This window comes from Aulonocara stuartgranti (genome assembly GCF_965226115.1).
Source record: "Aulonocara stuartgranti genome assembly, chromosome: 7".
NCBI lineage: Eukaryota > Metazoa > Chordata > Actinopteri > Cichliformes > Cichlidae > Aulonocara > Aulonocara stuartgranti.
This window is the reverse complement of record NC_138945.1, coordinates 34,154,202-34,181,146: the sequence shown is the minus strand read 5'-3', so window position 1 is coordinate 34,181,146 and position 26,945 is coordinate 34,154,202. Positions and strand designations below refer to the sequence as shown.

The 26,945-nt window shown below is 41.3% G+C and overlaps 1 protein-coding gene across 5 annotated transcripts in view; it reads left to right on the top strand.

The window, feature by feature from the left end:
- The window catches only part of whrna (whirlin a), a 200,671-nt gene that overhangs the window by 158,130 nt on the left and 15,596 nt on the right, over nucleotides 1-26,945 (top strand). For 3 of the 5 annotated variants that reach the window (XM_082541590.1, XM_082541592.1, XM_082541594.1), the window contains 4 exons: nucleotides 14,858-15,070; nucleotides 18,636-18,857; nucleotides 19,434-19,466; nucleotides 26,871-26,945. In XM_082541590.1, the coding sequence (XP_082397716.1) occupies nucleotides 14,858-15,070; nucleotides 18,636-18,857; nucleotides 19,434-19,466; nucleotides 26,871-26,945 (543 nt within the window). The remainder of the gene's footprint in view (nucleotides 1-14,857; nucleotides 15,071-18,635; nucleotides 18,858-19,433; nucleotides 19,467-26,870) is intronic. The other 2 variants (XM_082541591.1, XM_082541593.1) reach the window with 1 other exon arrangement.

Below are 26,945 nucleotides of genomic sequence, written 5' to 3'. Positions count from 1 at the left end.
GTAGCCATTTCACTGTTCCTTGAATCACAAATTTAAAAAATCAACTTTAACAGGTGTTAAAGCTATCACAACAATAAATAAATAAAAACGACAGTGTGAGCTGCTACAACTCACCACCGTGCCAGGAAGGGAAAACAAAACAGGCATACATTCATTATGAAGGCATTTCGTCCTAATGCATAGAGTGACAGCATAGTGAGCCCTGGGAGTCTCTGGGCTCTTACCGCCGCATAGCAATAAATATGTTTATATACAGCAGCAACCTGATGCTTAGATGGTTGTCTATTCATACATGGCGCTGTCAGTATCTGGAAACCAGCAGTTTATACCGTTCCTTTATGATGTATATACTCCTCATGGTCACTGAAGCGCTTTGATAGTAATACTGTCTGATACTGTTATTAAAGTGTCAGCAGTGTGATATCACTGGTCTTGTATCATGCTGTTTGAAACATACTGTGCATTCACTCTAAGTTCAACCAAGATGGCGCCGCGTATGGATGCCCTGGTGCTTCAGTGCGTTACTTTTGTCTTGTTTTTGTGCATTTCTTCTGTGTCTGGGCACTCCTCTGGATATTCTTACACCAGAGAAGAGCTCCTTAACTGCAGGACTACAACGCCTGTGGATTTATTTCCAATATTTGTCGCATCTGCGGCAGATTTACTGCTGACTCTGATCAGGAAAGTGAGACGTCGAAAGAGAGGTAAGCGAGCCGGCGTACTCGTGCGTTTGAGGAAACGCGGACTGAGAACGGCCCTTCCTGGGATCTTCCTTTCTAATGTACGATCACTCTGGAATAAGATAGACGAACTGGCCCTGATGAGAAGCATGAACAAAGACTTTGCCTCCTCCTGTGTCTTATGTTTTACGGAGTCGTGGCTCAGTGAGGACATCCCGGACTGCGCGCTCAAGCTGGAGGGCTTCCATCTGCTGCGCGCGGACCGGCAGGCCGCTCTCTCCGGTAAAACCAAAGGTGGAGGTGTCTGCTTCTACATCAATAGTGGCTGGTGCACAGATGTAACAGTGATTGCTCAGCACTGCTCTCCCTCTCTGGAATATCTTTTTATTCACTGCAAACCGTTTTATTCTCCACGGGAGTTTGCTTCATTCATCCTGGCCGCTGTTTACATCCCGCCAGACGCAGATGCGCAGGCAGCTCAGTGCGCACTCGCGGAGCAGATTCTCCACACGGAGCGGACATTCCCGGACTCTCTCATCATTGCTCTTGGGGACTTTAACAAAGCCAATCTGAGCCATGAGCTTCCAAAATATAAGCAGCATATTAAATGCCCGACCAGAGAGGAGAGAACATTAGACCACTGTTACAGTACGATCAGCGGGGCCTATCGCGCGGTGCCCCGCGCTTCACTCGGACTTTCTGACCACGTCATGATCCACCTAATCCCCGCGTACAGACAGAGGCTGAAGCTCTCCAAACCTGTCGTGAGGACTAAAAAACTGTGGAGCAACGAGGCTGTGGAGGAGCTTCGCACGTGTTTGGAGTCTACAGACTGGGACACATTGAAGGCTGCTTCTAACAGCTTGGACGAGTTTACGGACACTGTCACCTCCTATATCCACTTCTGTGAGGACAGCATTGTGCCATCACGCACCAGGGTGAGTTATAACAATGACAAACCCTGGTTTACTCCTAAACTCAAAAAGCTGTGGCTGGAAAAGAGTAAGGCGTTCAGAAGCGGAGACAGGGACTGCTACAGAGAGGCCAAGTACAGGTTCACTAAAGAAGTGGACATTGCTAAACATCAGCACTCTGAGAAGATGCAGCAGCAGATCTCAGAGAATGACTCGGCCTCTGTGTGGAAAGGTTTTAGGAATATCACCAACTACAAGCCTAAAACCCCCCACTCCACTGATGACTTGCTCTTAGCCAACACCCTTAACAACTTCTACTGCCGTTTTGACGAGCCATCAGGCAGCCTTCACACCTCCAACGACCCCAACAATAGAGGCACTTTGGACACTCATTCCCCCACCTCTCCCCCCTCCATAGAGCCATCACCACCTTCAAACTGTTCACCTGCAACACCCGCCCCCTCACCCCACACAAAAGAGGATTTCACACCACCTCCTCCGACCACAACTCTTCATATTCATGAAGCAGATGTGAGGAAGCAGTTTAGGAGTCTGAATGCTCGGAAAGCTCCCGGCCCAGACGGCGTGTCTCCTGCCACCCTCAGACACTGTGCAAACGAGCTGGCCCCAGTGTTTTCTGGCATCTTCAACTCCTCACTGCAGGCATGTCATGTGCCTGCCTGCTTCAAGTCCTCTACCATAATCCCTGTCCCCAAGAAACCTAGGATCACTGGACTAAATGACTACAGACCCGTGGCTCTGACATCTGTGGTCATGAAGTCATTTGAGCGCCTAGTTCTCTCCCATCTCAAGACCCTCACGGCCCCCCTCCTGGACCCCCTGCAGTTTGCATATAGAGCCAACAGGTCTGTAGACGACGCCATCAACATGGCCCTACACTTCATCCTGCAGCATCTGGACTCCCCAGGAACCTACGCCAGGATCCTGTTTGTGGACTTCAGCTCTGCCTTCAACACCATCCTTCCAGACCATCTCCGAGGCAAGCTTTCCCAGATGAATGTGCCTGATCCCATCTGCCGGTGGATCACTGACTTCCTGACGGACAGGAAGCAGCACGTGAGGCTGGGAAAGAATGTCTCGGACTCCCGGACCATCAGCACCGGCTCCCCTCAGGGCTGTGTCCTTTCTCCTCTGCTCTTCTCCCTGTACACCAACTGCTGCACCTCCACCCACCAGTCTGTCAAGCTAATCAAGTTTGCAGATGACACCACCGTTATCGGACTCATCTCGGACGGGGACGAGTCTGCCTACAGGAGGGAGGTTGAACGTCTGGTGTCCTGGTGCAGCCACAACAACCTGGTGCTGAATGCCCAGAAGACAGTGGAGATTATTGTGGACTTCAGGAAGCACACAGCCCCACTCCCCCCCATCATCCTGACTGACACCCCCATCACCTCTGTGGACTCATTCCGCTTCCTGGGTACCACCATCACCCAGGACCTGAAGTGGGAGCCCACCATCACCTCCGTCATCAAGAAAGCCCAGCAGAGGATGTACTTCCTGAGGCAGCTGAAGAAATTCAACCTGCCAACACGGACGATGATGCAATTCTACACTGCAATCATCGAGTCCATCCTCACCTCCTCCATCACCGTGTGGTACGCTGGAGCCACTATCAGGGACAAACAGAGACTGCAGCGTGTTGTGCGCTCTGCTGAGAAGGTGATTGGCTGCAGACTCCCATCTCTGCAGGACCTGTACACCTCCAGGACACTGCGGCGTGCAGCCCGGATCTCAGCTGACCCTTCTCACCCTGGACACAGTCTGTTTGACCTGCTCCCCTCAGGCAGGAGGCTCCGGTCCATTCGCACCAGAACCTCTCGCCATAAGAACAGTTTCTTCCCCTCTGCTGTTGGACACATGAACAATAACCACATGACTGTCCCCGCCACTAACACATGACCCTACGCTGTGTCACTGCATCATTTCATGTTTGGCACTGATCACCACCTGCACTCATGTATATATCTTTCTACGTAGCACTCATAATTCTTATTCTCATGTATATATCTCATGTATATCTCATGCACATATCTTTCTTTCTTTCTACATAGCACTTTAATTCTTATTGTCTGCACTGAAGCACCGCAGCAATTTCCTAATGTTGTAAACCTCAACATCTGGCAATAAACCCATTCTGATCTGATCTGATCTGATCTGATTTGAAAGCCTTGTCGTAGAGCCTGTCCTTGGTGAAATACATGTTGTCATGATGGTCGTGGTTCCTTTTGATCCTCTAGATCAAAGTATTCTGTTCGTGTGCATTTCAATGTGCATACCTTTACACAGCTGTGTGTACCAGTGGATTTTTGTACTGTATATCATTTCCTTGCTTGTTTGAGTTTTGTGTTTGCTTTTCCTCCCCTGCTAGTCCCTACTTTTTGCAATCAGCTTCCTAAATTTACAGATTTGTGGATGTTTTATGATGTTATGTGCACAGTTACACAGGCAGAAGTTCAGAGTGCTCATTCCTTCTTTAATAAGTTTATTACCAAAGAGCTTGACTGGTCTACAAATGGTCTCTATAATCCTCGCTGAATATGCCATTTGTCACATAAGATTGTGAGCAAATGAATACTACTGCATCAAAAACATTGTGGATTTGTCCCCTCTGAAAGCAAGGCTGAATTTCAGCACCCCTACTGTAGAGGATTCCAAAAATGTAAGTTTTATAACCACTCTTAGATCGCAACATAGATAAAATGATGAATAACCAATAAAAATCTGTAATTCATACTACAGCTTTTTTTTTCTTGCCTCAGCACTAGCGCAAAAAAAAAAACCCCATCCATTTATTGTCACTTAAACAAGCAGCTGTATTTTTATATGCATTAAAGCTATATAAACATTTAACAGTGCAAATGCAAATTCCTTGCTGAAAGTTTAACCAAAAGGCATTTCCAGTAGAAATGGGCTGACATATCCTGAGCATAACCATGAATAATATCCACTGAAGTTAAAAAGAGGTGCTTTGCAACATTAAACTGCAGTGTGCCAAATAAAAAAGTCAAATACATATTTTTTGGACCATAAAGTGCACGGGATTATAAGGCACATTAAGTGAAACAAAGCAGTCAGATAAATCCAACTTTATTCAAATCATTCTTCTTGCTTCCTCCACTTCTGTACCTTTGATTCATTAATGCTGTATTGTATCACAGCTGCTCTATCCGGTTGCTCAGTGATGACGCGACAAATCCTACTTCCGGGCCTAAAGTAGTAGCGTTTAATATGGCTTTTGTGTTGTTAACATGTTTAATACTATGTATTTTCTTCTATTTGATCTCAAAAAGCTCCTAAAACAGTCAGTGATCACTGTTGACCTCCCTCTGCTTTTATTACCGCTAATTATTTATTTAAGCTCAGTTTTTAAAACCTTAGGATGTAACTACAGCCCATCCCATGCTTAGGTAACTAGCAAGCTAACTTCTGCTAACTTCCTGCTAACTTCTAATGCCATTAAATGTAACAAATTCTGTTTACATGGATGCCTGGATGTTAAACTTCATAGTTACACCTGGTAAAGCAGCAATGCTGATCGTTTTATTAAAGATGAAAGAATTTAGACGTTTTCTAACTCTCAGTGATGCTGCAGTGTTCATTTGACTTTGGGACCTGAATCGGACGGAGTTTAGGACCCAGATTACTCCCAGATTTAGGAGCACCTTAGTCCGACAAATACGGCAATAACGATGGCCCGCTTGCATGTTCTACAAAAAAAATGTGCTTTGTTGTGTATCTGACAGACAAACACAAAACCAGTGAAGTTGCACCATTTTTAAAAAACCAATTCTGGTTCATCCTTTTCACTCAACAATCCGCTTTCCCCATTCTCATTCTCCGTTGCCGCCATGCTTTTTCGGCAATGTGCGTATGAAAACAAAGGCACTGCGCATGCGCGTTTTACCCATATTCTATCGCGATATTTCATTTTCTTATCGTTGCCTAACATTGTACCGGTATTACCATCAACGGTATAATATGGCCCAGCCCTACTAACCACTTTTAACCTAATGTTCAGCCACTCAACTCCAACAGATGCTTCAGGCACGACTCAGGGTCAGTATCTTGCCCAAGGATACTGTGCAGGTTGGAGGAGCCATGGCTTGAACTACAGACCTTACAATTTGCTCTCTCTCTTGAGCCACAGCCACCCCCAAAACAGAAGCAAAGATCCCAGTAAATGTATTTACATATATATACCTTGTATATGTTGTTTCTTTGAGATGTTCAGTGTTTTGCAGTATTAGAATTGTGATGACAGATTATGCATCTTGTTGTGTATAATGCATTCAGTGGCTGTAAATGCTGAATTGGGTATTTTTTTATTCTTGGACTCTATAGCAGCAGCTTTGCATGACTGATGTTCAAAATAATCCTTATTTGGATTCATCCTTATCTAAAACAAGTAATTTCAGTTCTGTTAACTCCTTCCTTTAAAGTCAAAGTTAACTTTATTGTCCTTGGGCCATAAAGCAAGGAGACTGTGGTAGAATGAAATTGTTTTTCTCTTAGATATAAAGAAGGAAACAGACTTCACATACATAACACTTCTGGGAGTGAGTATTTATAGTTTATGATTGTGTATATTTAAAGAGGGTTCAGGGCCCTGTACTACGAAGCAACTTAGGCATACTCAGTATCGTGCTGTTATCTGTATTTACTGACCTTAATATTCGCAATCAGGATAAGCTGACCGGTCATAAGCATGGATAAGTGTACTGGCAGCAGAGTAGCTGATTTTGCAAAAAAAAACCCATAATATCAGGGAAATGTAAACACATCATACAGACTGAAAGTAAGAGAGCTGTCACAGATAAATCAGCTGTGTGACTGTGTGTGAGATAAAAGCACTGTATAGTAGTTTAGTATTAAAGGTGCTGTATGAATGTGTGAGTGCTTCAAATGTTTTAGTCAGAAAGACTGGAAAAGAGCTGTTAAATTAAAAAAGCTTACCCTATTTGAAGCATGCAAAAAAAGCCATCAAAAGTGCTTACTGTGTATTGCAAGTTAATGGGCTCATCAGTATCACAATTCTATCATTAAGGCATGAAGAAGTGATGGATTATAATCGAGGATTTCATTTTATAAATGTTTAAAAGACTGTTTTAGTTTTTAATTCTTTTAGCTGTAGCCCCGGTGGTGGTTAAAGCTATGAGAGTACAACAACAGATTTCAAATGTAGGCTTAGTCTTTGTGCAAATTTGTTCTAAGCTCAGCAAGTACAAATAGATGCTCTGCTTTAGGAGCTTAGAAAACAATACAATTGTTGAAAATCTGTTTTGCCAACAGGGCAAAAAAAATTGAGCAATATAGGTGCATCCAAGGCTCTACGACACAAAGACACTAATAACAAAAACTTGACACCCTCCTACTATCTGCACACAGAAGTATCTTCTAGGAATAGCGATGCTATTTCCCGGGGAATTGATTGGTCAGTAGGATTTCATACCTGTTAACATTTATGTTACCTAGAGAAGAAGAAATCCTGCTGCTTAGTACAAGCCTCGGGAGTCTGATTGTCTGTGGGAATAAGCTCTTGCATTACATCGTATGTTGTGTTTGGTACTTTGGAGTTTTTTGACTTTTTGTTTTGCGTGCCTCTTTGCTGCTTTGTATGGTTTGTGGTCTGTTTTGTTGTTGTGTTTTTTTCCTGTGGATGTCCCCAGCCACACCTGGGGCCCCACTCGCAATGTTCAGGTATCCACATACTTTCTGGGTTTTCACACAATATATTTTGTTCTGTATCACTTTAAAGTTGCTTTAATATAAAAGCACAGGCTTCTACAGAATCACTAGAAATCCCTGAGCTGGCTGTAAGAACACCAGGTGCTTTCTGTAGGCACACAGGTAGAGAAAATAAAGCAGTGTTAGAAATAAAACCAAATGCATGAGTGCAGAATAACCTAAAAACAGCTAATGCACAGTATATCCGAGGAAAAGTGGAGGCTCTGTACTCAAATATGCTGCATATGTATGAGAGAGAGTGTATGTCTGTGTGTTTGTGTGTGTGAGGGAGAGACGCACACAAAGACAAAGAGGGGGTGCATGGGGACGAATTAAGAGGGTAAGATGTATAACAGCAGGGCTTTAGGGCTCAGCAGAACGGAGGAAGGTGATAATTCACAGCTCTGCAGCTCCTCCACATGAGCTAGGCAGCCACTGTCAGAGTCGACCCCTGCTGCTAACCTCACACTGTGGCAACACATCCTCGGCATAAATATTAATCTCTCTCAGAGTGATCTGCTGCTGATTTTGCTGCTTAAACAAGCAAAGGGGTTTCTGTTTATCCTATAATTTCCTGTATCCTCCTCTCATCACATCCTCGGGCTGGTGCCTGTAGAGTCAGTTTATCCCAGTGGTCACATCAGCTGTCCTACATGCCCCCTTCCTCACTCCCTTCATCCTGTAATTGCAGCCCAAAGGCCAAACCAGACCGATAAGCAAATTAATTAAGAATAGGTCACACCGCAATCCTCAATCATTAATTCTGCTCTGACCCCATTTGGGCTCTGATCTAAAGCAAGTCAATGTTGTTTGAGAGACAACAAAATGCATTACAGCAAATAAGCAGCGCCAGTCCATGACTGATAGTGTTCCACTGTGTGTTTTTCTATCCAGGTATGCTTTTACTGCATTGGCAGTGTGTTTGGGGTGATTGTCATGCGCAAACATGGAACTGTTGGTGGATCAAAATCTGGTGGTACTTTTCAGCCTTCATAATTCCATCAATTTTGACAAGATCCCAAAACCACTGGCTGAAATGACAAACCATGATCAAGCCTCCAACATGTTTTACAGATGGCTGTAGACACACTGTTTACCTCTCTCCCGATCCTCTCTGTACATACGGACGATGGTTTGAACCACAATTTTAAAATTTGGATTGATCACTCCATCTGACCTGTTGGTGCTGATTCACAGTCCAGTTCTTGTGTAATTTGGCATACCTCAGACTTTTTTGTTTCTCTTTCACTTCCTTAAGTGTGTTTCTTAACAGCCACACTTCCACTGAGACCTTTTACTGATCATGCTTCAGTGAACAGTAGATGCATTAGCTGAAGGGCCAGATTTATCTCTCAGATCTGGAGCTGGATTATTTTTCTATTTCTATGACATGACTTTTAGATAATGTTCATCTGCTATAGATAGTTCTCTTGTACTTCACTTGTCCTGTTTCCTCAAATAACAGCATAGCCTACATTTTCAGCTAATAGCTCTTTAGAAATCACCTAGCTGGTACAAAATACCATTTTATGCCTTGGGATCTTTGTTATCTTTGGCATTTTTTATAGGTTTAACTGAAGGAATGGGACCTGCCGTTAACAAAAAAATCGAATTCAAAATTTTAAAGACTACTTTAAAAAATTGCAAGAAATTCTGATTCCTTAAAAAGCAAAATATACAGAAAAAAGCAGTAGAAATTTGAAAGGCAAATTAGATATTTGAATGGCATACCTTTGCTCAGTGTGTTCCAAGTACCACAGATCAGATTACAGTGTGGAATGATGACCATCAGTCTGTGTAAAGATAAATAGGTACAGAAACAGTACAAACACAAAGCAGATAAATCTGAAGCAATGACTGATGGTAAATCAAATTGCAATGGTTCTTACGTAAATGTTACCAATACACACACGTTTAAACTCTGTCAGCTGTAAACTGGAACTATCACAGTGATTGTGCTTGATCGGGCACAAACTTGGAGAGGGTGTGATTTCCAAACCAATGGATCCCGTCTGTCAGCACGCTAGTCTCCACTGAAGCTCGCCAATGCATCTGAGTTAGCAATCTAAAGATTGCAGCTGATATGTCTGAATATATTGACAGCAAGCCTAATGAAATCTAAAATCTCTGATAGGAGATGTGGGTTTGCTTGCACACCATCTGGATAAGCTTTACAACAAGGTGTGGTCTGACCTTTTTTTAAAAAATACTTTTTTGTATTTTCAGTGGGATTTGGCAAAATCCGAAGGACTTGATTTCATTTTATTATTTCATTTCAGCTTTTTAGAACATAAGTGTTACTCTGTTATAAGGGAAACCTTTTTTTCCTTGAGTGCAACTGTGCAACTTTATGGCACACCCATACAGGTGCCTTGCAAATGTCAAGTTAGGAAAACAGTCCAGTTTTCAGTATTGCTAGGTATTAATTTCCTTTCAATTCTTAACTATCTTACTTACCTATCTATCTGCTTTAACACTACCTCTACATTAAATCCATTTAAGCAATCAACAAATCAGAAGTTTGTGCATATTTTTAATTAAAGAGTTTCACTCAAACTTCAATCAAATATGAATGCAAAATCAAGTCTGCCAATAATAATAATTTCAGCTGTACAGAAATATATGTTTCTGTCTATGAGTCAGATGTTTAATAGATGTGAGCATTTGCAGGCAGCAGACATGCATTGTGAGCAGAGGTAATCAAAAAGCGCCGTGTTTTATAACCACATATTGTAAATTAACCTGTCTTCTAAGAATTTCAAACACTCCTGATCTGTCGCAGATTGATTTCTTTACTAATTTTTATTTTCCAATACATGGAAGATTTTCCCAAAGACAAAAAGTTAAAGTTTTTCTCGTTCATATTTATTTAAGAACCATTGGGTTGAAAGAAACCTTTGCAGTAATAAGCGACCACACCTGTCCCATTAATGAAGTTGATTTGCAGTCCACAGGTGAATTAAGAGGACGGTCGATTTCACATCTCAGATGTGTGCAGAATAAAAACAGCTCACGAGATCTGAATCCACCAATTAAACCCGCTTGTTTATGGCTGCTTCTGTTGGTGGTGGAGCATTATAGTATGATGTTCAAACGGATATTCAAACACAATCACCCTACGAATGTAGGTCCATAATGCCTCTTTAAAGTTAACATATTCAGGTTCTGACAGATGAAGCTAATGATGGAGTCGAAAAGCTGTTGTATTCTGTTTTTCTGAGGTTCTAATATTTCAACACACCAGAAGAAACAGTGTCAGGTTTTAATACTAAGCTCTGCCCTCCAAGGTCAGGCCCGATCTGTACCATCATTATTTGCAGTCAACTGTTACAGCTACAGCATGGTAATCTTCCCTCTAGCCTTTCTCCAGTTGTTTTCCTTGACTCGTTATAAAGGTGCATGAACCTGTGTGAGGAAAAATGGTACTGAACTGTCCACAAACAGAGATCAGGAATGTGAGAAACTGTGGAAATCTGCACTTTTAGTGGGGATTGAACTTGTTTTCATGATAAAAAGAGCTGTAAATATGCAGCCTATGATTGTTCTTGTCAGCTTTATACTGTTCTCAAAAGTCAAGAAGAAAAACATGAATTAATTTCATTGGTCACTAATATATAGCTTTGTTTTCACTGAATCTGCATCCTCATTAAAATTAGAACTCAAGACAGTGTGGATGGACAAATTCATTGTCAAGGTAATATCACAGGGTTAATCTCAATCACAGCTGTCATATTTAAACAAGTAGTTTTATTTTTATTTTTTGGAAGCTGCTGTAACAAACTAAAAACACAATCATATTACAATGCTGTTGATTTTCTTTGACTACTTAATCTCTTTGTTGGGGTTGGGAGTGTGGCACAGCTATACAGAACAAGCCCTCATTTATTATAATATCTGGTCATGTAATAACAGATGTTTACAGATTTCAATCCATTTCTAACTATTTCCCACCATACTTACTGTGGTCTGAATCATTTAATGAGTGTGTAAAATGTACAGCTTTTTCCAGTGATTTGGTTTCTTGTAACACAGAGAAATAAGCAAAAATGTGTCACTACAAGCCACATGAGAACAATCAGTCCACTTATTGAGAGCTACAATAATAAATACACGGAGAAGCTGCTGTGTTTTTGATTGAAGAATTTACATTGACTTTATGCCTACCATCTACAGCAGTCAGAATGTCTGCCGCGCTCTTCCATATCCTAGAATGAAAACATATACATGGCTATGTTTAACTCAGATCCGGACAAGCTTAGATCCCATTCTCACCACATGAGAATCACTCTGGAATTCTTTTGAAACTGGACTGAGACCACCTCTGTCATGGTGTGCTGTGTGGCAGGATGTTGGACCCAAAACGCAGGACTCATAAACGGAGGAGTAAACTCAAAACTCAGCTTTAATGCTGGAGAACTTCACATCCAAACACAAAGCAAAACTAGAAACTAAACCAGGAATTGAAAACTTGAATTGACTTGAAACACAGAGGGAAGAAACACATAGTATGGTGAGAGTATGACACAACAGCAGACAGAGGAAAACACAGGGCTTAAATATACAAGGGAGTAATGAGGGAATGGGAAACAGGAGGGAAACACAGCTGGGATTAATTAGACATAACGAGACAAAGGGAAGCAAAACTAGACACACTGACATACCGCACGAGACTATCAAAGCAAAACAAGAAACATGACACATACGCAAAGACACAGACTCAGAGACATGGGCTTCACACTGAGACATGACTGAGTCGGAGTCAGAGGGAACATAGAGACAAGGGTCACTAGACATGAGGCGTGGGACCAGGACAGGTACAGAGAAAACATGGGGACAGAGACTAAACACAGGCTAAGAAGAATCCACAGGAAGGAAGAACTAAGATCACTGAGCATAAATGAAAGATAACCAAAACCAGGAATAACAATCATCAAAGAATATTACCCAGTAACTGAAACACAAATGTGACAACCTCCTCCACAGGGTTTTAGTCTGTGTAGCTGTTTTGGCCCGTTTAGATTTTTTTTTCTAAACTAGTCATAACCATAGCCACTCCCACTTTTAACCACATACACAGTCTGAGTGGTAATTTAAAGATATAGAAAAAATATGTATCTGGGCTGTGTATAAAAAATAGGTATGATTTCCAGGAAATGAAAAATGAACTCATTCTTTTTGATAGCCTCCTCTGATTGCAAAAACAAATCGAGTTGTAGAGAAATTGTGGAGCTAATGATCTTAATCGCTAGTGCCTCATCTTATTTACATGATGCTCATAAATAAAGGTCAGTTTTAGAGTAAAACAGAAGAGCAAAACGAGATATTCTTCAGAGCCGAACCACCTTTTGATTGGCAAGTCGCTGAAACATGAGGGTCCCTTGGTTTCTCAGATTCATCCTTTCCACATCACATTTGATTTCGAAAGACTAAGCTAGCAACAGTTAAATTCCTTGAAACAGGATTTCATTAACCATCGGCTCGTGTCATGATGACTACCTTCATCTCTGATATACAGTCTGTGTAGTTTTCAGCAGTTATGTCTGGCGATGAACCTAACACTTAGCTTATAAATCAGTAGTGTATTTCGCACATTCTTTGGGATTTTCAGTTGTTATTTTAATGCTTAAATTATTATTTTTAATTATGTTCTTCTATCAGATAATAAATATACGCCGATACCAGTATGTGTGTGACTGGTCACTTTAAGCCGATATTGGTTCAGCTCCAGAAAACAGCATATAACCACTTTTAAAGAAAACTGTAAGAATAATTTTTAATAGCTGAGATTGTTCTACTGCTTAATTCCCCACCCAGATTTTAGACTGGTACAGAATGGAGTGTGACAACCATGTGGAGCTGTCATACACATTTTGCTCATTGTTTTCAGCATCTACTTGTCTACTAGATGTAGTGGAATAATACTCTGCTGTACACTACATTATTGTGACCCTGGCACGAGCAGAGACTGACTCAACGAGACGCATCTTCTCATATCTTTTGCCTCTCAAGTTTTCCTCCTTATTTTAAATCAGACTCAAGTTCTGGCAAAGATAAGGGTTGTGACATTTAAATGGGCAAGTTTTTGAACTGACTTTATCTGATTTGCTCTTTATCGACTGGATGTCGGCTGTGGTCCTAGCCGTTGTTGTCTGTCACTCTGATAAAATTGCCAATCCGTTTATCTGGCATTTAACAAACCCTGCCAATGAGTGACGTCAGAGATGGACCAGGTCCAGGGAACAGGCTGGCCTTTTCCGGATATCCATTAACTGTAAAACCACAGCTTTACAGTAAAAGCGGCCTCTCTCCATCCTCACATTTTCCAGCAGAAGTTATTAGCACGAGTCTGCCGGTGTTCCACTCCAGTAGACTGATGACCGATTTCATTAGTTCCCTCAAGTGCCAATCTGCCCTCTAATATGACAGCAAGAGACAGACTAACATGCCTTCTGTGGCCTCTTCAGTTCAATCCACTGTGCCCTTGAGGTAAATAACTGGGACATAGACGCTTTAGAGAAATTCTCGCGGTAAGCATTGCAGCGATTAAGATTCGGGTGTGGTAGTGCCACAGTTCACCTTGGGCATTAAACAGTTGTTGGCTCTGCTGAGATTGGGACACTGCAACAGCTACAGCCGATGATACACACGGTCAAGTGCTAAAAAGAGTTGAGGATGAGGTGAAGGCAGAGAATAGGAAGGGAGGAGGGGAAGGCGGTGCCGAGCCTGTTTCCTTCTCCTGGTTCTGTCTGTACAAACACAGGCAGACACAGACCCTGAAGCTGTGACTTTGAAGTTGTGTCTTTGATTAAGGAGTTAATTAAAGAAAAGCTGCATGCAGGCTAGCAGATAACTGAGAAAAGAAAGGGAAGAGACAGTGAGAGAAAAGGAGCGGAAGAAGTGATATTGGCATTTATAAGTTGCCAGAGAGTTTTTATGATTGACAGAAAAACCAGCTGGCACTACAGAGATGGATATAAAGGCTGTAAACGCCACCCACATGTGTGAACAGCACAGTATCTGTCCTCCTGCAAGCTGTGGTGCTGGCACCACAAAGCGCGAATGATAATAGATGGTAGTTGGACAGCTGGAAAAGGGAAGTAGAATGATAATTTATATGAGGAATTAAGGGCTTGATGGATAGTTTTGTGTGTATGGGATTGACATCTTATGTCTGCCTTGATCTGTTTCCTGCCACTCGAACACGCCTCCTACTTCTGTAACATCTACTTCTTTCTGGTTTTCTTTCTTCATCTCATCCCATGTTCTCCTTCTCCTCCTCTTCCTCCTCCATCAGGCATGGCCTCGTCTTTCACTAAAACATCTCTTAATTGTATTTAACTGCCTCCACCACCACTTCTCTCCCTGACCTGTTCTTCACCCCTTCAGTTCAGCTTGCTTCTTCACTCCATCGCCAAAATAAATAAACAAGACATCAAAATCAATTTTAAAAATAAAATAATACAAGTCCTGATTGCCTTTGTCAATCATTTGTCTCTTTTCTTTTCTTTTATCTAGTCTGGCTTTTATAAGGGTGTGGCAGGCTCACAGGTAACCCTTTCCAGTCTAGTGAATCAATCCCGTGCCATGCTGGAGGAGCAGGCACGCCACCTGCTGACAGAGGCGGAGCGACAGACCATGGTCTACTACGTGGAGGAGTACCGGGACGGACACATAGGAGTGGAGCAGCTGGTCATGGCGCTGTTTGAGCTGCTGAACACGCACGCAAAGGTAATCTATGAGGAGGCTTGTGTGAGTCTGACAAAGTAAAGAGAAAGATCAAAAGAGAATACATTTTCTGCCTGTGTTCTCCTGTAAAGTCTCTGTGTGGGATTGAAGTTTTCTTAGCTCTTCTGAGATTTATGCTTGTTTTATTTTTCCTTCCTCCCCAGCTCTTAAAAGTGTTGTGATTTTCTCATAGTCTGCAGAAGTTCACCTTATAAAAAAACACGATAAATCAAAGACATTTTATTTCCAATTTCTTAAGTACACTGCAGTATCATGGGCCGACAGAAAGCCTGTGCAAATGGCATTAATGTATTTAGAGATACTGTACGAGCAAGTACACCAAAAAAGCAATTTCATTTAAAAAATAATTTAGAAAACTAGATTTTATTCAACTTCAATGAGCCAAAGTGACCACAAAATAAAGCTAATGTATAAATAAAGAAGCTCCATCTTAGTGCACTTAGTTTTCTCAGTATAATGTGTAAAATGTACCAAAAAAACCCACAAATGAAAAAAAAAACACATACACACAATTTACAGTAATTTCAAAAACCAGCCTGTGTTGGTTGTTTTTCACAGGTAAACCTAACACTGAAGAATCCCTCATTTCATTTTCACGCAGGAAATCTTTTAACATAATTCTCTGTATCTGACACAGTTTTTCACATGAAGCCAAATACCTCAGGCACTACGTACTTTTCATCTAACTGGAGAATGTTCCCAGGACTGGATAGTGCTCCAGCTTCACCATGGTTACTGCAGCTGATCTGATGCCATTGTAGACAGTCTGTGTTGTCGACTGACTGCACATATGGAGTGACTCATTCCCAGCTCTTTTGTCCACTCTGCTATCCTTAGGCATTGGATCTATTTTTATCAGAGCCGCTGATGCAGCTCACTTAAGAGCGTAGATTAATGCCATTCATTATTAGCAATTAACCTAAAACTCAGTGGCGCATTTTATTTGTTTCTGACATTGTTTAAAAAACCAAATTATGTTTGTGGTTAGAGAGAAAGAAGCAGGAGATAAAGGGAGGAGACCACCTGTCTGATTGTGTTTGGCCTTTCTCTGCTCTCTGCAATGACTTACTGCACCTTAACAAAGTCATATTCACAACACAGTTGTTCTCATTTACATATTTGCCAGTTCAGACAGTAAAATGGGAATGCAATTTGCTCACAAATACTCTGTTGACCGGCAGTCATTACCAGTCTGCTCAGCTGCAAATTTAATTATTTTATATTCATTGCATCACCAAAAACGTAAACACAATTACAGGTTAATGACAGGAGAGTTGCTGCTAGATCAGCTAAAGTAGAAAGAAAATATGGTCTGCTGGTATATGGTTGCATCTGTAGAGTTATGATGATACACGGTTTAATTTTATTTTGGTTCTCTACATCAAAATAATGTATTATTCAAATAGTTCAGTCTAGGGCTAGTTACAATATCAGATTTTTACTACACAGTTATACAGCGAGTGTGTTATCAAGGAAAACATACTTGTTACTGTCTAGGAGCAAAATATCAGGAAAACTCGTTGGGTTTGTTTATTGTGTGTTCTGTCCCTTTTCCGTGTAACTGTATAACTATAACCACAGAAAAAGAACCACTGTGGCATGACTTACAATATTATCATGTATAATTTATATGTATTGTACAGTTCTGTGCAAAAAGTCTTGAGCTGTCCCTTGCTTTTTATATTTTGCTTTCAAGAAATCAAAATTTTCCTTGTAATTTTTAAAGTGGTCTTTCAGTGTAAACTGCTTTTTCACTCATTGTCAGTCCCATCTTTCTACCTGAGCCTTTTATTTGTGGGGTATTTTTGTTTGTTTGTTTTTAGTTAAGCCACTTACACACTGTTCACAGATGAAAAATGCACCTAAGTGAAGAGATTAATCAGTGTTTTGTCTTCAAATAACAGACAATTACCAAAGAACCAATTTTAAATTTTAAATATATCTTTCAATTTTTAATATCAGCCTGTCACAAAAATCTAATAATTTGAGAGTGACCTCATCAAGAAGCCATTCTTAAGGAAGGAAACAGGAGGAAAATGTGAGATGTGTCAAATTACAAAAAAACTGGACTAAAAATTAGCAGCAGCAGGAATAATGGATCCAAATTTGAAATATTTGGCTCAAATTGTCATCAATAAGTACATAAGAGGTCAGGAGAGAGGTGCAACAGTGAGTGTCTGCTGACGAGACGCCTGGAGAACTATTCCTGAAAACTACTAAAAGAATTTACAAGAAAGCTTGCCTAAGAGATTGGTTGGTCATATAAAATATTGACTTTCAGCCTTATTAGATTTGTATGAACTCTGTTTTCCATATTTTTGCGTATTTAAATAAATTGGTGGACCTATTTTCTCATAAATTATAAATAAAAGACTTTTGCATGATGCTGTGAGCACAAAGTCAGTGTTTCATTTTTAAATACTACAGTTATTGTGAGGACTGGGTTCACTCACTACTCCCTGAGAGTGGTATTTACTGGGGAAGTGGATGAGAAATATCAGTACATCAAAACCTACAGGTTCATGCTCATTCTATCCATGCTTTCATTTTCTCTCACCAGAACTATTGTAACTCAGTCTTCACCTGTTCAGTAAAGCCTCCCTGGATCAAACGCAGCTGCAAAGCTCCTTACCAGATCCTCGAAGCACTCTCACCTCACACCTGTGCCAGTCTCACTGTACTTGCTCCCATTATTCAGAATTCTTTCAAGCTTCTGGAGTTCACCTTTAAGTCTTTGAATGGTGAATCACATCAGCAAACCTTTGCACCCATATATGACTCTCAAGCGGGACCCTCAAGTCATCTAATGTGGGCTCTATATCCACCCCTAAATCTGGACTAAAGTGTCATGGCCTCCACTCTTTCAAAACACTCCAATCTACAATCTGTAAGATCAGCGGACTTGTTCTGGATTTGGATATTATTTTTTCTTTTGGTTTTTTATCTTTATTTTTATCTCTGAAATCCTGGTGGTTTTGTTATTTTGGTAAGGGGATTTTGTTGGGGTTTTTTTTTTTTTTTTTTGGGGGGGGGGGGGGGGGGGTTTGTTTTGTGGTTGGTTGGTTTTAAGTACCGTAACTTATGATTTGTATCTTAAAGAGCCCAATATAAATAAGTTCACTTACTTCAACTTGTAAACACCCCCAGTAATATTTGGTTAATTGTTCCTCAGCAAGTTGCATCCAACAGCATGTTTAACAGTATAGGTTTAAAAGCCTCACCTTTTCTTCCCTAAACATACTTCTTATCACTGTGGCCAAAAACCTCAACCTTTGTCTTATCTGACTACAAGTTTTTTTCCAAAAAGGGACTTGGCTTTGATCGTGGAGCAGGGGCTTCTTTCTCAGTTGACCTCTTGTTCGTCCGTGGTGATGTAAAACTAACTTCACTGTGAACAGTGACACTGTTGTTCTAACATTTTCCAGATGATAGCATTACCATTAGAAAAAAAAAGGATTTACTCCTAATTAAAGATCAGTCCCCCAACAGAGTCTGTCAAATCACTCTGTCTCCTTGTTTCTCCTTCTCTGTACTTTCCTCCCCTCAGTTCTCCTTGCTGTCTGAAGTACGAGGCCTGGTTGCGCCACAGGACCTGGAGCGTTTTGATGGGCTGGTCCTTCGACGGGAAATTCAGGCCCTTAAAGCTCGACAGGGGGCAGCTGGCGCCTCAGCCCTGCAGCCAGACTCCCTGTCCATGGTGTCATATCCAGACACTCTGACATCATCTTCAGCCAGCTTCATGACCAACACCACCCTCAGCTCTGCACGGGTAAGTAGTGCTTACTAGTGGAATGATTATGTGATTCTACTTAATTAGTGGGTACTCTTAACTAAGATGAACGTTTACAATAGAAAACAACATTAAAACATTTAAATTAATTTATTTCCTTAAAAAATACTTACAGTAATTTTGAACCTGCTGCTATTACTATTTATTTCTGACACTTTGAGGGCAAAGCAGCAGTCTAGTCTGCTGCATATAATATGATGGATGGATTGGAGTATTTCCTTTTTTCCTAGTTCGCCTTGCTGTCTGACTGTTTGTATTGCAATTGCTTCCTTTCCTGTTTGGCCGTCTGCTCACTCCTCTGTCTCTCTTGGCTTAGTGTGAAAGACAGAGATGGTAGTGTGATATGTCTCCATGGATTATTACAGTTTCTACTGCAGAATAGATACTCTTCTGGTGTGGACTTTGTTGGCTGAACAGTGATGTTTCGCTGCCTACCTTCTGAGATTACAAAGTCTTTTTGCTGATATTTGATAGGCTGCGTTTTTCTTCCACCTTGATAACCCCCTCACTTCCATCTCACCCCTAAAAACCTTCCCTCCCTCTCTCCCTCTGTAGGAGAGGCTGCTGTGGCTGATAGATATTATGGAGGTAGGAATTACTGCTGAAAATGATGAATGCTTTCCATCACAGACCCACACATACAGAATACACACTCGAGTTAAGTTCCTCCGTAGGCAGACAGACATGCATGCGTTCCAGCTCTCACCTTGGTTTGTGGTGTTTTTAAATGGTTTGCAGTGCTTTTCTTCCTTCTTGCCTTTTTCTTTCTTTCCTTAATTTGAACAAGAAATGTCAAAAGGGTGTAAGCACCAACTGCTCTGGATATTATATAAAATGATATCCACGACTGACATTTTTAAGCTGATATGTCCCAATTTCGCCATCAACTTCTTGGCATTATTGAGCCACAAGGTCCCATATGTAAACTGTTACAGGTGATAAGTTATCAACTAAAGCTGGCTAATGCTACAGTCACAATAGGCAAAACAATTGTTTCACACCACAACATGACCAAACTTATTGGTAGCTATCAGCAAGCTTCTGGTTGCTGTGTTCAAAGCACATTTAGTGTTTTAAGATGGAGATAAAATATCAATAAGTTGGAGTCACTCTGCTATCAGTCTGCAATTGAATAGGAACATCTTGACAGTTACAGTTAGAGCAATCTATGACTATATGGCAATAAGTCATCAAATCTGTTGCCACACACAGAAATTCACATTACCGGTAACTACCTAATTTCAGAGTCTCATTGATTTGAAAGATAAATTCAAAAATTGCTCCACCAGTAGTGACATAGTTGCTGCAGGATCCTGATTTAACTGCAAAACGATATAGGTACTTGGTAACTCGAGCGATTGCACTTAGTCAGACCATGTTTTTGAAGGTTGGTTGACTCCCACTGGGCAACCGCAGCAACTGCCTTGCAATGAAAAGTAGTAGTAGTAGTAATAGTTTCCCAGAGGCTGATGGTGTTGCACACTCAGCCTTTGGGGGACCAGTTGGTTGCCATAACTACAATCACAAGACCAACCACCAGTTTAAAGTTCATAAATTTCATTTTGTAAAATGTGGCAGTTGTTAAGATTCTGAATGTATATGTTAGTGTTGATCACATGTACTTCGCCAATGAGCGAAGTCACTGGGGATGAAACAGTGACTGTGTCACACATGTCCCCACACAGGTCGCTGTACCTGATTGCTGGCTGCTAGGTCTCACTGGACATCTTGACTGTTTTTGTGGGTTTCGGTGCCTTTGAAGTATTTTTCAAAGAATTGCCTGACAGCCAAACTTTGTAGCATTAATTAAATCACAGACAGTATAAATTATGGCCGTAGCTGCCATGATGTCACCTACTGGTTTCAGAATCCTGTTTTGGAGTTTATTGGCTAATGACTTGCCAGTCATAGCTGACTTTACTTTTCAGAATCAGAGGCTCCATTCAACTTTTATACTGTTTATAATATCACATGCTTGTCTAATTATGTTCAGTTTTGGTTTCAGAAAGTCAGAAACACTAACTCACAAAACTAAAGTGCAGGTGGGTGACCCCACAGTGGCTACACCAATCTACATCTTCCTGCGTATGCACGTACTTGTCACTCAAAGTGAGCTTGACTGTAATGGTGCTTAGCATTAACCATAAACTTCACAATCAGAATATTTATAACTCTTTTTAACAGTTTTTAGTTCCTCTAATTGCCACTTGAGGCTTTAAATGTGAGTCAGTTCCTATAGTTTTTGTCATGTCCTCACTGGCTTCGTTTTCCACCCAATGGCGGTTGCTGTTTTGCCCTCAGCTTCAGTCTCAATGAGATTCCTGTCACTAAGACAAAAGTTCAACAAACTATCACCAGGTCTATTTCCTCTGAAGGAATTCTATTAAGAATTTTCAGCAAATATTACATCCCCTCATTTTTCTCTGCAGTGTTATTACCAAAAGGCAACAATGACAATGGTCATTACATTGCATTTATTATATGACACTAACCTAATGAGCCTAATATTTTCTATAGTATACTGCAGCCGCTCCACATGGGAAATTGCTGTTCCTGCCAAGTAGTTAAAGGCTGCTTTTCTCGGGCAAAGACTAAAACTTTGGATTTAGCCATTCTGAGACACCCTGCAATGGAATATACCAGATTCCTTGATTTTATCCTTGTTATTGATCACAATGTACTTGTGATAAGGGACAATGAGCCTGTCTGCATAATTTTAATCACAGCTCTAGTTTACCAGGAAGCTTTTTGCACAGTTCAATTTACAGTAGATCCCACTACAGATGCCAGCAACTCAAACACAAATATGTAAGCATGTAGTGAGTGTGTCAGCATCTTGGTCTTTGGCTGGATAAAGATAAGTGGTTGCACGCACGAACACGCAAACCTGCACACACATACACACAGTTTCTAAGCTGACAGCGGAGATAAGCTGTCGACTGTCTGCAGATTTATTCACCAAACAGTCCTTCTCATTCAGATGCCCAGGATGGGTTTTGCCTGCCTTTATACTTTCCCCTCTGAGAAGCAACATTTACATGTGTGACAGATACTGGGTGTGTGCGTGGTGGTCTGCATTCTTACCTTGCATCTATGTGTGTGTCTTGTGGTGCTGTTTTGGGCCCATGGGTGACTGGGTGGGTTTGGGAGAATAAAAACAGTAGATTTCTGAACTAGAGTCAAAGGATGGTATACCCAAGTGAATACAAATGCACACCCTCTGATGCTCACATGTTTTTATAATAGTGTGGATACTCATTGACTTCTTAACTTCTACCCTACAACTAACTGCCAAACCCCCACCCTTACCCTCACGTGAACCTCGTGGACCTAGTCTGAACACTCTAACTAAACATTATTTACATTTTAAACATTAAAATATTACCATTGGTTTGTGGATACAAGCAGGACATCCTGCCTCCTATTCACACATTAGAGCTTAGGAAGCTGGCTGGGGAGAGATGGGGTCCTGGTATGTCTGCTTAGAGTCTTGCTTCACCAACTTGGACCTGAATAAGTTGCAAAAAAATGGATTTGTGGATGGACAGGACCAGACTGTATTATGTTTCCTTTTGAAGATAGAACATCATGCTAGATTTAGGCTACACAATAAAAGCTTGATTATGGTAAGAGCTGAACAATGTAGGGGCATCATCTGGCTGGGAATGAAAATAGGTGCTGTGCACAGTTGATCATTGTTACACATTATACAGGATGTTGTAAATTCCTAATAGAAAAAAAAAACATGCTGCCGTAGGCTACAGTCACACTAAGGAAAACAATGGTTGGAGACCACGGCCAGAAAGCTGATTCTGTTCATCTGGAAGCTGCTTTTCAAGTCATTTCTTCAGTTTGGGAAGTCAGAAGAAAACACTCCAGTCTTTCAGTTTTCGATTGAACAAGGTTAAGTTGGCACTTACATGCAATCTGTATTCCACAATACTTTGATTATCTGTGATAAATCTCTAATGGGGCTGCACAGAATCCACACATCAGGTGGACTCTCTCAGCCAAAGACTGGGCTGAATCCATGGGTTAGATTTATAAATTATAAATTTATAAACAAAAGGAAAGAGTTAGTTTATTTCATTAATGACCAACATTCTACCGAGAGCAGTGCAATTAGGGGGCTCAAAAATAAGGACACATAATCAGAAAGCAATATAGTATAAGTGCAGGTTTCTCTCTGTGAAAACAGTGTGGCAGTTCAAATGAACGAGGGGAGGCTGAAGAAGAATTGGTATGTTTATGAAACTCTTCTGTTAGAAGTTGATGGGGTCTGTGAGTGGACCTGAGAACTGAGACACAGGTGAAGCGCAGGGATTATTATTTGGTTTAGATAGAGCTGTTTTGTCACAAACTCTTTCTCCAGACGAACTTGGGATTTGCGTGTAACAGCTGAAGTGTAGAAGAAAACAAAACTTTATTTACCATCTGATCCCAAGCCATCTGTGTGTTAATGAATATACTCTTAGTGTGTCAGCACCCTCAACCTCAACCAGCTGGTCACCGCAACTACAGTCGTGGCCAAAAGTTTTGAGAATGACACAAATATTAGTTTTCACAAAGTTTGCTGCTAAACTGCTGTTAGATCTTTGTCTCGGTTGTTTCTGTGATGTAGTGAAATATAATAACAAGCACTTCATACGTTTCAAAGGCTTTTATCGACAATTACATAACATTTATGCAAAGAGTCAGTATTTGCAGTGTTGGCCCTTCTTTTTCAGGACCTCTGCAATTCGACTGGGCATGCTCTCAATCAGCTTCTGGGCCAAATACTGACTGATAGCAACCCATTCTGCCATAATCACTTCTTGGAGTTTGTCAGCATTAGTGGGTTTTTGTTTGTCCACCCACCTCTCGAGGATTGACCACAAGTTCTCAATGGGATTAAGTCTGGGGAGTTTCCAGGCCATGGACCCAAAATATCAACGTTTTGTTCCCCGAGCCACTTAGTTATCACTTTTGCCTTATGGCGCGGTGCTCCATCGTGCGGGAAAATGCATTGTTCTTCACCAAACTGTTGTTGGATTGTTGGAAGAAGTTGCTGTTGGAGGGTGTTTTGGTACCATTCTTTATTCATGGCTGTGTTTTTGGGCAAAATTGTGAGTGAGCCCACTCCCTTGGATGAGAAGCAACCCCACACGTGAACGGTCTCAGGATGCTTTACTGTTGGCATGACACACGACTGATGGTCACGCTCACCTTTTCTTCTCCAGACAAGCCTTTTTCCAGATGCCCCAAACAATCGGAAAGAGGCTTCATCGGAGAATATGACTTTGCCCCAGTCCTCAGCAGTCCATTCACCATACTTTCTGCAGAGGATCAATCTGTCCCTGATGGTTTTTTTGGAGAGAAGTGGCTTCTTTGCTGCCCTTCTTGACACCAGGCCATCTTCCAACAGTCTTCGATCACACCTGCCTGCTGCCATTGCCGAGCAAGCTCTGCACTTGTGGCACTCCGATCCCGCAGCTGAATCCTCTTTAGGAGACGATCCTGGCGCTTGCTGGAATTTTTTAGACGCCCTGAAGCCTTCTTAACAAAAATTGAACCTCTTTCCTTGAAGTTCTTGATGATCCTATAAATTGTTGATTTAGGTGCAATCTTAGTAGCCACGATATCCTTGCCTGTAAAGCCATTTTTATGCAACGCAATAATGGCTGCATGCGTTTCTTTGCAGGTCACCATGGTTAACAGTGGAAGAACAATGATTTCAAGCATCACCCTCCTTTTAACATGTCAGGTGTGCTATTCTAACCCAATCAGCCTGACATAATGATCTCCAGCCTTGTGCTCGTCAAAATTCTCATCTGAGTTAACAAGACGATTACTGAAATGATCTCAGCAGGTCCTTTGATGACAGCAATGGGATTAAGTTAATTTTCATGGCAAAGAAGGATTATGCAATTCATCTGATCACTCGTCATAACATTCTGGAGTATATGCAAATTGCTATTATACAAACTTAAGCAGCAACTTTTCCAATTTCCAATATTTATGTAATTGTCAAAACTTTTGGCCACAACTGTACATGTAATCAGTCTGAGACAGCTAAAACATTCAGTGCAATCACTCACCAACCACAGGGTTTTCCTGGCAACACTGAGGTTCTTCTCTTTTTTCCACTCTAGTGTGAGTGAGGCCTTATGATGAGGCTAGACAAGAAGAAGTCCAGCATGGCTTTTCCTGTTTTTCTCTCTGTTCCATCAGGTTGACACTTATGAGGACAGTGAGCTACACCAGGCACTAAAAGTATTTCCTACTACTGACCTGTATACACCTGTGATCATGACAAAACAAAATTAGTGTGTGATGTTGCTAGATAGCAGGTTTCAGACACACCACTGGACAAGGTGCTGTGTCTTTACATTCCTTTAAGAGATTTGGCTAGCTAGTACCACCTTCCATATAATATCATTCATGTTATGAAAGATGGCAAGCATAAGAAACAAAGAAGTCAAGTCAATTTGAAACAACAACCTCCAGTAAAAGTAAAACGACCTACTGGCTGTACACCTGGACAATGAACAATTAAAACAGGACCAGGTTTGTCTCTTACAAACTCCTTGGTATCACTCTGCAAAGTCTTTCAGTACAACATTACTTACGTGTTGGTCTTTGAGTCCTCATCGCACTGTGCAATGCTCCATTATATCATGTGTGCATGAGAGACTTTATAAAAGCTGATACACAGTCTTGATGTCATGAGCATCTGCGATGTCGGCTGCAGACAGTTCCATAACCATCTCTCTCCTACATCCGTGCCCTCAAAACACCAGTATCTGCCATTTTCACTGTTCTGCAGGAGTGCAGCAGGATGATGGAAGGATTCATTAGGTTTCTGTAGATCTCACTTTCTTTTGCCTTACTTCACTTAGGCTGAATTCAGACTACTAGTCTTTTGCCTGTTAAACATATTGTTTTATAGTGTCACATTTCTCAACACCATTGATACTTTTGCTATCACAGTATTATGACATTGACCATTACATCCCTATTGATCAGGGAACAGTGTGTAGCCTTTCAGTGTAATGTAATGAAAATGCAAGATTTTAAGACTGAGATTGCATGTAGTACCAATATTGGCTCGCAGTTTGTCAAGAGGGAAGAGATGATCAGGAATATCAACATATAAAGCAGTGGGTTGCAGACATTACACCAGCACGAATGGTATAACTTGCATAACTGCTTAGGTTTTAAAACTGGAGAATCAGCAGTCTTCCCAGGCGACAAACATCCCAGTATTTCCTGCATTTGTACCTACTGTAATGTTTCTGCTGTGCATTGTAACTGTGGCTAAGCATAATCATACAAACTGTACATACGGATGCAGCAGGCTCTGACTGCTTACAGTGTAAAATTGCATCTCTCCGCGTAGAAAGTCGATTGACTCTTATGATAAATAAATTGGCCGTAAGTGCTCCACATGCGGCAAGGAGGGGTAATTAAGCCAAATTGATGGGGCTTTTGTTTTGGTTTAGTGTCAGAGTTAAATGAAGGGCAGCAATTCTCTAAACTCAGTTCCTCTGCTCTGGAATCGCTCACAGATCTTCTGCAAATTACCTCCTCTCTACCACGCCAGTGGGACTGAGCCTGCAAATCCTGCTTTGAACTGAGCTGATGGTTCTTTATCGATTTCGCAGCATGTGTGTTTTGCTTATGAAAGAAGACATTATGCAGTGAGTGTGGTTGTGTATGTGCGTGTCCTATTTGCTTGCCATCCTCTGAGACTGGCAAGAAAATGCGAACAGAAATGACGTCTTTCCCTTTTCTAGGAGATGAGGAACATTCGCCAAACCCAGTTCGGCTTTGTTTTGGGATAAATAGACATCTGTGTTTAACATCTGTTCAGAAGCTTTCTCACTTTCACTTGAATCAAACTCAAACACCCCTTGTTTCTGTCTTTGGTCTCCGTTTTCACCATCCCATTCTTTCTCTTTCACCTTTCCATCTTCCGATCCTCTTCCTCTGCTTCTGTCCTGCTTTTCCCAGAATGACAGCGTTGTGGAGAGTAATGAGGAGGATCCCCCAGAGAGCCTGAACATGCTGCTGACCGACATCTCTCTG